Source organism: Pituophis catenifer, unplaced genomic scaffold, assembly GCF_029215685.1.
Source record: "Pituophis catenifer annectens isolate HBS135680 unplaced genomic scaffold, rPitCat1.0.hap2 SCAF_2, whole genome shotgun sequence".
NCBI classification, from domain to species: domain Eukaryota; kingdom Metazoa; phylum Chordata; class Lepidosauria; order Squamata; family Colubridae; genus Pituophis; species Pituophis catenifer.
The window spans coordinates 171,065,300-171,077,627 of NW_027256882.1; the positions used below are offsets into that span (position 1 = coordinate 171,065,300).

Genomic DNA, 12,328 nt, shown 5'->3' on the forward strand with positions numbered 1-12,328 from the left:
AATTTCTGCTAAAGAAGGTTGCCGTGGAGCAATATCTTTCATTTTTCATAAACATACTTTATTGGCAGGAATACATGTTTCAGAATGTTTGAAATAGTCAGAAGTAAGTACAAAGATAACTTTGCTGGTAGAATAAGCCTCTTAAAACATTTTTTTTTTCACGGAAAGTAGATACGATGCTTGGAAAAACTGTGTACAAAAGTAGTTCTACTCGTACCTATAGCAAAATATATCAGCAGGATTATACCAGTTTCAGCTAGTAAAGCAGTGCCCCCAATAGCACAATCCCTTTGAGGCAGACACTTCATCAGCTTAGTTGAGTCAGCTTGACCACCCATAAGCCCCTAGTGGCAAGAACTCTCAAGGAAATGACTGATGCTATGAAATGGTTGGTGGGAGTCTCGCAGCTGCAGTTCTTTCAACTACAAAACTGTAGTCATACTATAGAAAAGCAAAAAAATATGGTTACAAAAAAGCAAGATCTCCATATTCAAAACCAGAAGGACTTGCAGCTCAGCTATAATACATGAATACATTTCTAAGGAAACGACACATTTGACTTTGCTAAACAAAATGGTTTAGTTCTGATCTGAATGGAACAAAGATCCAAGTCTGAATTAATCTTAAATTTTGCTCACCTCTTTCTCAATGTCAGCAAGAGATTTGATGTGGAAGTTTTTAAATATAGAAAGTGCCTAGAAAATAAAAACAAATACAATCATTAGCCAATTAATCTAGACTGTAATTTATAGAAATTATTCCTATCAATATTGCTAAAACTTAAACTAATTTCTGCACTAAGTAGATTCAAGTGCCTTCCATTCTTACAATTCTTACTTACTCCAAAACAGCTACAGGAAAATATGTTTTCTCATTAGCAACATTTAATCTAATTGAATTAGGTGAGAGAAAGCTCACTGAAGTCTTCTGGTAAGTTTTTAAAAAGTAAAAGTAACTTGACAGCTGTCAGCACTCCACCTGACGTAAATTGCACTATGTTTTCCCCAGTATGTTATCTGTATTTTGTCAACTAGTCATTCTTTTAAATTATACTTATTGGATTTTTTCATATACCATCTGTGCCAAGACCATTTCTACAATGCTGGCTGGAAATATTGTGAGTGGTAGTTTCAAGTCAGTTGGAGAAAGCCTGATATTTATCAATCTGGGAATGGAACTCAAGACTATATCATTGGGGTGAGGAGTTATTTCCATACATATCTGGAACACCTTCAAGCTACTTCCAGTTTGGAGATCTCTTTCTAGAAACTGACTCTATTCTGGACTGACATAGCCCAGAGAGAATATTTTTTTACAAAATTTCATTTCCAGAATAATGAAGTTTGCATAAGGAATAGATACGTGTTCCTAGAAAAATCTATAGTTTTCATCTATTTTTGTCTCTTACACTGTTACATGACTCTAACAGAAAATACTTACAGTGGCACCACGAGTGACATTGTTCTCAAATTTAGGATGCAAAGTAAAAGGGACCCCATCTATGGCTAAGAAGGAAACACACACTCAGGTTCAGATTGCCCAAGGGAAAAGCAACAATATTTTAAAGTGGGTGATTATTTACAGGCCATCAAGGTGACCTACAACAAATCATACTGTAGTGGAAGGTTAAAAATTTGTTACAATAATAAATAGTAAAAGGTTTAAAATGTTATATAAAATGTAATAAAATATTTGTAATTCAAACACCCACTTTACAGAAACACTTTCATAGATTTTCTAAACCCAAGAAAAAGCAACACAGAAGACTTTTTCTCCTGTACTGTACAAGAAATCACTCTGCAAAAGTAATGTTTTCAAGAGGCCACTCCGCCAGTACTTAGAAAATATGACATAATTCCCAGGATGGATATCTAAGTGCAATAACTGATGCACAGTGGAGGAAGCTGCATCACTATCTGAAGCCTCATTTCAATAGAATTCAGAAAGCTGCAAAACAGGCAACTCCAACAATAGAGCTAGTCCTCAAATTACAACCATTTAGTGACCATTTGAAGTTGCAATGGTACTGAAAAAAGTGACTTATGATCGTTTTTCACATTTATGACCATTGTGGCATCCCCATGGTCACATGATCAAAATTTGGATGCTTGGCAACTAAGTCATATTTATGACAATTGCAATATCCTGGAGTCATATGATCACCTTTTGCAACCTTCTGACAAGCAAGGTCCATGGGAAAACCAGATTCAGTTAACCATGTTACTAACTTAACAACTGCAGTGATTCACATAACAACTGTGGCAAGAAAGGTCATAAAATGGGGCAAAATTCTTAACACTTAACAACAAAAATTTTGGTTGTTAAGTCAAGAACTATTGTATTTAATAGGCCAAGAAAATAATTGATAATTAGTATAGTTTTTTTTTCAATGTTCACTTACTATATCATGTTCCACTAATCAAGCTGTCATCCTTAAAACTGACCTCTTATAAGCTAGACTGCCTCCAGAAAGGCTGAGGCTGGTGTCAGTACTGCTATGAGAAAAATCAGGGGTAATGCAAAATTAAAAAGCACTATAAAGTTGATCTTTCAAAGAGTACAGTTCCTTCCAGAACATATTGCATCCCAGCCCCCATGCCAATGATCATTCTGGTCTGGATTTATTTTTACTTTGTTCACTTTATAGGACCTTACTAAATTTGAACAGATAATGTAATATGACTAAAGACACTAAGCACATTAAAAGCAGCTAATTCCAAATAAATTTCTAGGAGCTTCATATGCCAAAGCATATATAAAAGCATGCCCAAGTCTATCCTTTTCTAGTTCACATTTTAGGGATGATTCAGTGACTATCCATAAATTAATCTGAAATAGAAGCAGGCACAGTGTGCCAGTTGAAACAAGCCTAGATTAGGGCCAAATCACATTCTAGACACCAGAAAACCAGTTTAAAAAATTGTTTTCTGGAAAACTGCAGACTACCTCTCAAACAGCTAGATCAGTGTAAACCACAGGGACAGTTAGAATGCTCTGGAATATTCTGAGTCTAGAAGTTTTACACATTCCTGTTATTAAATAAAACATCAAATAAAGATCTTGTGTGACTTTCGAACAATAACCCACAGCCAGTAATGGAACTGTTGTAATTGAGTGGTTAAAGCTGGCTTTCCAGGTATTCTAGAAGGCTAGCCACCACCCCTGCCCTCTCAGTCCTATATTCTGATTCTTGATAATCAGTATAATCCAGATAGGTCTAGAGTTAAAAGGACTCCCAATTTCAAAACTGCTTTCTTCCTGTAAGTAAAAAACAACATCTCCTTCCTGCAAAGATATATTAATTTTTAACCATGGCATCAGTTCTACCCTGACAAATGTAAACAAAGCAGTCATATTACTGGGCTATATATAACAAAAGTTCACATTTCACCTTAATTATATAATGACCTATGGGATGAATCATGCCAAATTTCAAGAAAGAATAAATATACCCACTGGAACATTTTTTGAAGTTCAGTTCTATGGTTCTTTTTCCCATAAAAACAGAATACGCTTCACCTCCTTGAACAGAAGGTACTTACCTGAAATACCACAGGCATTTGATGTATCATATATAGATTCATTTTTCTTAATAGTAGTTTGCCTTTTGGAACCAATAGATAGAGAATTTTCACTGAAAGGATAAAAATGAAGAAACACACAGTCTGTTAGTAGATTATGAACTGTATTGTTTCAATCATTCCCCTGAATCTCTATTAGCTGATCCTCTAAATTCCCAAACAAAAACCTTTTTAAGGTCTTTCAAAAACTCTGGCTGAAATCCTAACCAACACTTTAAGGTTAGGCAACGTTTCGACAAGCTCTCTACCTTGTCATCTTCGGGCCTTTATTATCAGTTTAGAAGCTGTGGGTTATGCTTCATTATACTAGCTGCAGCCTGAATGCGTGTTAACGGTCCAGTTTTCTCTGGCTCCCTATTACCAACTGTCAACTGCAAAGAGGTAAGAATTCTAGTAGGCATCACAGCACCATTGCTTGCCTGTTGAGAAAATTGAAAAAATGCAGTGAAAAAGGAAGAGAAAACTTCTTCTTTGGTACAACACATGAAGGCCACGGGACATAATATAGATTTCAACAAGGTTAGAACAGTGGAAAAAGAGAAACATCTTAATAAGAGAATAATTAGGGAGGCTATTGAAATTGAAAAGAGGCCGCACAATATGAATAGACGAGATGACACCTCTAGGTTACCAAGTATTTGGAAAGCTGCACTGAGGGAAACTCGAATTTTAACATCAGAGGATAGGCAGAGATCCCAACGGGCAACCAGTGGTGTTGTAATGCATACAAGAACCCTTTCCTCTTTGCAGTTGATAGCTAGCAATAGGGAGAGAGAGAGAACCAAGCCAGAAGATATGCTAAGATCTCAACAGGAAACCAGTGGTGCTGTGATGCCTACTAGAATTCTTACCTCTTTGCAGTTGACGGTAATAGGGAGCCAGAGAAAACTGGACCATTAACACGCATTCAGGCTGCAGCTAGTATAATGAAGCATAACCCACAGCTTCTAAACTGATAATAAAGGCCCGAAGATGACAAGGTAGAGAGCTTGTCGAAACGTTGCCTAACCTTAAAGTGTTGGTTAGGATTTCAGACAGAGTTTTTGAAAGACTTTAAAAAGGGTTTTGTTTGGGAATTTAGAGGATTCTGAGCTGGGATCTTAGCCAGGATTTTAAACATTTTAACTAACAAACTTATAATGACGCGGGAAAACACCTGAGATTTTAACTTTTTACATACATACATACATACATACATACATACATACATACATAATGTAAAGTAATACTTTGTATCAAAGTATCAAAAGTGCATTATTCTGCAACAGCAGCTTGCAACATTCTCTGTCAGCTTCAACGACTTTCTAGGAAGCTGGTAGAGAAGATGCCAAATGGTGATCACATGATTATGGGAGCTTGGCAACCTGTCATTAAGTGCAAACAAATTGCAGAGCAGCCAAATTACAATCACATGACCATAGGAGTGGTGGTGCAACATTTGGTAATGGCCAGAAATACATTATAGGCAATAAAGCGCTTTATGGAAGCCATCATAATTCCAAACCATTGTTAAAGGGACAGCCTTAAATCAGAACCACTTGCAACCTTCCCCTTCTTTTGTCACTCTCCAGGAGCAGAATCTGAGTCCTTGCAATAGACAGTTTCTTCTGCCATGTAGGCTATTCATTTGAATTAGGGTTGTAAAAATCATTGTTAAATCAGTAAAAAAGCAAGTTTACAGGAGATAATATGGGGCTAATGAGTATATGGTGAAACGAAGATGATGACTCAACAAAAACAGAAGTCCTAATCATATTGGCAATAAGAGCCACTGAACACAATGGGACATTCTTTGACTTTGTTTGCTTAATGAGTTTTAATTAACAAAGACCTTGGAAAGAGTGCTTTACAGTCTGTAAAGCAGTTCCAACTATTACAAATATGCATACACAAAGAGAGAGCCACACACACACTCCAATCATGTGATCGCAACCTGGGTGTTGGTAACCTGTTTGCACTTATTACTGACTACCAAGTGCCTCACAATCATAGGAGCTCCCATGGACCACCTGTAAGCATTGAAAAGCTTCTGGTTTTTTTGTAACCCAGCACAAAAACTTATTGATCAGATTTATACTGGATATAGAATAGTTTTTTATGTGTATGCACATAGAGATCAATTAACTTTACAAATCCAACATTCTACTTTCTTAATTTTTGCAGTAGATATTAATTTATTACTTCTTATATTTTTTGCCATAGAAACCATAGCCCATCTTCTCTTGTACTGTTAGTTCTACAGGATACTGCCACCTGTTGATTGCCCTTTTTATCTAAATTTCCAGGGTACTCCAATAACTTTTATTTGCAATATTTGTTAGACAACCAGGATAAATCTACCCCTATAAGTAGCAAAATTCTGATACATTATGTGCAAGTTTTGCCCACAAATGGTTATTAACTATTATTGATGTTAGGGGTTAACATTTTACTGAACATATTTTTATGGGTCAATTAACTGCTGCCACTTTTACACACCTAACATATCTGAGCTTGTCCTTGTCTTCATCAGAAATATGACATGAGGTTTAATTAATTTACCTCATGAGTGTTTCACTAACTTTTAACCTGATACACCATGTAAAATTATCCTCACTTTTCTGAACAGAATATCTAAATATCTAAATATAACAGAATAAATAAATATCTTTATTGTTCTCCATTGTGTAAGAAAAATTCTAACATGGGTACTTCCCGAAGTAGACAGTTATTTATTTCTTCATCTAGCATTCTGAGGTTAATCGCAACAATCCTAGGAAGAGTCTTAATGTTAAGAAATCTCTTCCCAACATTGCTTCAGATCCTGTCTTTCTGATTCTGCTATCATCAATCTTTTTATAGGCCTTTTTCTTTAGTCCTACAAACCCACTCAAGCTGCTTTTTGCCTGATGACAAAGTTATCTTGGTTCATATCTAGTCTGAGTGATGAATCAACTATTGGAAAGAGCCAGCAGTATCATTACATGGCATAATGTTTTTGCGTTTTGTATTAGATACGTTACTGAAAAAACATGACAAATCACACAAAAATGTATACATTCTATTATATAATGAAAAATGATCAAAACTTACTTTGCTGCTTCTAATGAAAGCTGGTTCATTTCTAGACTGAGGCTCCTTGGTTTGGGAAGGGGTTTAGGCTTGTTTATGTGTTCCTTTTTACACCAAAGGGCAAAACCACTTATTTCCCTATGTGGGAGGAATACAAATAAAGATTGTTAAGTCTTTCAAAGCTGTGACAATGTGTGAGAGCAGAGGACATGGATACTAGCACCTCACCCAATGCGTATGTAATTTGGGATCACTTTGCTCTTGCTGCTTAGCATGACATCACACACAGCTGTTTCTGCCACACCCATTGGTATCAGCTTGACACATAGCCTCTTCTTCTTGGAGACGGAGGTTTCTGCAATAGGAGGCAGAAAAATAAGGCTGCCATCAAAGGACATTGGAACGACAGGCATCCTGCCTTCAGAAGTAGGAAAATCACTGTATGCATCCAAGAAAGGCCCAAGTACAAGCTAAACATCATTTTTTTATTGATAATGTTTGAACACAACCCCATTTAATGTAGAAAATCTGTACATTATTTCATGAAGGCTATTTTCCATCCACTTCCATGTCATTTCCAAACATGTATATAAGTACATCAGATGCTCTAGATTAAGATAGAAAATCTTTTTGCAGTGGGGGAATGCATTTTAAAAATTAACAATATTCTGCAATGGTCATGGGAGCACAGTAGGAAGAACTTTTGGCTTATTTTTTGATGGATTCAGTAAAATAGAGGCCTTCAATCTATATGTTTCTTACTTAGAGATAGTCCTCGACTTATAACCATTTGTTTAGGTACCAAAGTTATGATGGCGCTGAAAAAAGTTACTGTATTTATGACTGCTCCTCACACTTGCAATCGTTGCCACTCCGAGTCACATGATCACAATGTGGACACTTGGAGATTGGCTTGCATTTACAACAGTTGCAACAATCCAGAGTTCATGTGATCACCTTTTGCAAACTTCCAGTCAACTTCTGACAAGTAATGTTAATGGTGAAGCTGGCAGGGAAGGTCAAAAATAATGGTCATGTGATAGTTTGCTTAATGACCATGATGATTTGCTTACTGACTGTGAAAAAGTCATAAAATTGGGTGCAGTCACCAGATGCCTCACTTTCACTGATTAACAACAGATCTTCCAGACTTAAATGTGGCCCTAAGTTGAGGACTGCCTATAAAAAGAAACTTTATAGGCAGTCCTATACATCATTTGAAAAATCATTATATCAGATACAGGTCTTTTATTGCTGAATATGTACATATTCATATGGTATTTTACACATATGGTATTTTTTGTCAAAAGTGTGTTTATGGTGCTCTAAGGGCCACCTAAGAAGGTCCTGCAAACCTACTCGTAATAAAAATAGCAAATTATTTGAAAATTTACTAACACAAACATCCAATGCAGAATATTTAAAGCACAAATTGTTTTCACATTATGCACATAAGTTTCTTTAATGACAAAGACCAGCCAAACCTATTATAAAATGCTACACATATGGAAGATACATGCACGCATACCCACCCACACACAACATTTGAAGATTCAAGGGCTCTTCCATCTGGCTTTATGAAAATGATTCAGGATCAGAACAAAATGTATATAGATATGGACTAGCAAACTTCATTTTCAAATACTATAGAATTTTGCATGTGAATTATAAAATAATACTATAATAGTTCTCCATATTTTGATTTTTTGGATAAGGTTTTTTGCTAGGAATTATTATAAAGAAATTTCAACTACATAATAATCACATGGTAAGTTTATATGTTTAATTAAATATATTTAATTTCCTATTTTTCCTATAAATTTAAATTAAATTAGATATGTTTAGTAAGTATTCAATTAGCATACAAATACACATTTTTGTATTTTTTTGCATACAAAATCAATCTCCTATAAAAAAGAATAAAGATTAATGAACGTTTGCCACAATAATGAAGTTTGAGAGTTTGTCCCAATCATAAAGTTACATTGGAAATAGATTTGGGCATTATGTTCATTTTTACAATTCACCATTATAATAGAAGAAAAAAAAAGTGGCAACACAAAATGTTGCTTTATCACAGCAACTGGGAATGGTTAGAAAAAGGAAACTGAATTCATGACCACTCACACAGGTAGTTCTCAATTTATAATGGTAATTGGGACTGGAAACCTGGTTGTAAGCTGTTACAGTTGTAAATCAAGGCACACACATGACTAAGTAATTTTCTGGCTTCTTTTAGTCATTAAGCAAACCCATTAATTTGAATGTGTGTTTTTTTGCCAGAAACTGGCAAAAAACACTGTAAATCGCAGTCATATGACTACAAAATGCCACAACCAATCATAAAGCTGACCCACCCAACATGCCATCAAATGACTGCTGGTACAGCATGACCATTAACAACTTCTGCAAGTGCTTTTTGGGCTGTAAAGCATATGCTGGGAGTGAATTATGAGTCATAAAGCACTCATTTGGTGGCCATTATAACTTTTAAATGTCATAAAATGACTGGTCGTAAATCGAGGACTACCTGTAATGGAATCAAACACAAATATGTACAAACAGATGGGCACCTCTCACTTTAAGGAACAGAAGGATAATAACAATCACAGCCATTACAGCATCTTTTATTAGAAAATGGAAATACAGTAAACCCAATTAGAAATTCTATAATAGGTCACATTCATTTTAAATTTTCTTTCTGAGACTTCAGTCATGATTTTCCATGTTTATAATAATTATAACTTGCAATATTCAGTAGTAAGTGCTGCAGGTTAGCTGTTATGATTGCACATGGTTCTTCCCTAAGCTACATGTCACTGTTTAGAAGACATATTGGACTGCTATAGGTTTAGAACAAAACAGAATAAAATGAGCCAAATAGCCAGGCAGACTCACTTAGATCCAGAAACTCTTTAATATACATATATCCAGAGGGTAGTGGTGATTTCTCACTCAGGATTACCACATCATATAATACATCTCCAGTTGGATTCTGTAAAGAAGCAGATTCCAAAATAGTCACCAATCACACTATCTGCACCTAGCCTCAATTTCAACCTTCTTAACAAAGCATCCTTCTTACCAAAGCGTCTAGGGATACAGTAAAGCAGAGGTAATATCCATATTTTTGTGCAAATCCTTTTCCAAAGTTAGCAGGTGCTCCTTCTACAGTTGTTGTGATCTAAGAAAAATGAGGGGAGAGAGGAGACTTTTATGAAGCAAGGCAAAAAAGCACAAGCAAGAATTCTCCCAATACAGATAGTCCTTGAGTTACAAATGGAATGGAGCCTGCCCATTCCATTCATAACCCAAGGATTCATGTGAATGAATCTCGTACCTTGAGCGTGATCACTCCCTCCTTTCACCCACACATTTGCTAATTGAATGCGTAGTTCGTTAAGTGCACATGAGGTATTTCAGGGTGGAGAAGGTCATGGGAGGCCTAGTGATGGAACAGGCCACCTGCTTAAGACCACCCAAGGCCTCCCTGACTCACTGAAATACCTCATGCTCCTCACAATTACTTTCCCCAACCTGCCGCATTGGGTCACTTACCGTGCTAAGATCTAGCAAGCTGTCTCCTCTCCAGCCATTCAGCTGCATGCGCCCCTCCGGAGCTCTGTTTTGGCATGTGCAGGCTTCGTCCAGCACTTTGCAGCGCAAAACTGAGTTTCGGAGGGATGGATTTTGTCAGCTAGGAAATTCCAGCCCCATGGCGAGATACGCAAATAAATTTAACAAATAAAATAACTTAAAATAAAATCTGACAGAACCTATGAGGAAAGCCTTTTTTGCCATGGTCCCCATCCTGTGTTGGCCTTCCAAAAGACCCTCCAAACATGATTTTGTTTAATGAGTTTAGTGATCCTGTGGTACAGTGGGGCCTGTCAGATGGTTATACAGTATGACTATTAACTGATGCACTCTCTGTATACAAAAGAGATGCCAAGGTCCATTGACTTCACATGGGATAGTGACTCCCAGCAGGTCATCACTATGAAATGATACCACTGGATGGGCAAATTCAACTTTAGTAAGAGGTGTCTAATGTATCCTAAATTCACACTATGTTATTACCAGTATTTTGAATTAAGACTGAATGCATACTAGTACCCTAGGTAGTTTAATGGCTCCAAAAGAAGAGTTCTCCTGCAATGGCTGGACTACTGCCATCACATTCTAGACCAGTTGCAGCTTCTAGACTCCATAAATTGACTCATTTAGAGGGCATTACAGTAGCCCTAATTGGATCTGATTACTAGAGCCAATATTTACCAAGCAATTATTATATTACAGCAACTCATTCTTTGCAGCATTAAGTCTGATATGTCCCATCCAAATCCTAGCAGCTTCCATGCACAATTAAGGGTTTGTATAACACCCCTGGCTCAGTCTTGAGACATGGCATACAGCTGAATGTGGCTGGTGAGCTGACATTTCAGTCCTGTTAAAAAGATGTTGCCCAGCGGTCTATATATTGGGGAGAGTGCTAACCATGTGATACCCCATTCTGAAGGATCCAAGGGCTGCAACTTTCTATGAAGACTGGGGCAATCCTCTCAGGTAACACCCAGCTCTTGTAGATGGCCCAGAACGCATAAAAAATGTGTAGATATGCAGGTAGGTAGATAGGGAAATATAGGTAGGTAGGTAGGTAGGTAGGTAGGTAGGTAGGTAGGTAGGTAGGTAGATAGATAGATAGATAGATAGATAGATAGATAGATAGATAGATAGATAGATAGATAGATAGATGACAGACACTAAAATGTCCAGCAGGAGCAAGGGGGCACTTAAACTATGGGCAAAGTTAACTGACTAAAGTAACCAAGGCTATTTCTGTCCCAGGAACCGGTCTGTATCTTGGCTAACAGGAATGGATCCATTACCAATCACGGGTAGTTGGTTTATTATTTAGCTTCATTCATCGGGAAAGGGGTTCACGCAAATTTATCGTTTCAGGGCGGTCACCTTATCGCAGAGTCTGAGAAGCCCCGCTGTAAAACTTTCAACCTTCAACGTATGATGTTTATTGGCTTAAAAACGGGCAGGCAGCCACCTTTTGGCTCAAGGAAGCTTTTCCCTTTTTAATTTAATTAATTCAATTTATATGCCGCCCCTCTCCGAAGACTCAGGGCGGCTTTTGTATTAAGCAGTAACAAAACCCGCGTTTCTGGGTCTGGAAACCTCCATTAAGCTTCCGACTTTTTCAATAACTCTTCCGTCTCGTCTCTCTCTCTCCCCCCCCCCCTCGCCCGTTTTTAAAGAAAGAAGCAGGAGAACCGGGAAATAGGAACCCAGAGCGGTGAGAAGGGCCAGCAAGGTAAAGTCAATATTTCGGAATTAGCTTCCCCTCCCTTAAAGGAAAGGAAGACGGCGAGCCTCGCCCTCACCCTCCCGCCGTGAAGAGCGGTTGCCCTCAGAGACGGGGCGCTACAAGGCAAGGAGATGAGGCTGCTTTTCTCACCGGAATCCAGCCAGCAACCGGCACGTTAGACGAAGTCCAACCCAGCCCGGTGAGCGGAACGGTCATGCTAGCTCTAAGACGGTTCGACCGTTTTCGGATACAGGGAACCGGTAAAATACGAAAAAAGAAAAAAAAAAAAAACCCGTCCGCGGACAGCAATGTCCACCGTCGCGGGAGGCGAAACGAAAGTCCTCTCGAGTTTTTAGACCCGCCTCTCAGAACAGACGTG

The 12,328-nt window shown here is 37.6% G+C and overlaps 1 protein-coding gene across 1 annotated transcript; it reads right to left on the reverse strand.

Moving 5' to 3' along the window:
• Positions 1-36: 36 nt before the first annotated feature.
• On the reverse strand, positions 37-12,281 carry MVB12A (multivesicular body subunit 12A). The gene is made up of 9 exons (XM_070935031.1): positions 12,100-12,281; positions 9,718-9,816; positions 9,531-9,627; positions 6,861-6,987; positions 6,654-6,770; positions 3,543-3,634; positions 1,441-1,505; positions 639-695; positions 37-441 (listed from the first exon to the last, which is right to left on the reverse strand). Exons 1-9 carry the CDS (start codon positions 12,163-12,165, stop codon positions 379-381), a joined length of 783 nt encoding a protein of 260 aa, XP_070791132.1. The 5' UTR covers positions 12,166-12,281; the 3' UTR covers positions 37-378.
• Between the last annotated feature and the right edge of the window lie 47 nt (positions 12,282-12,328).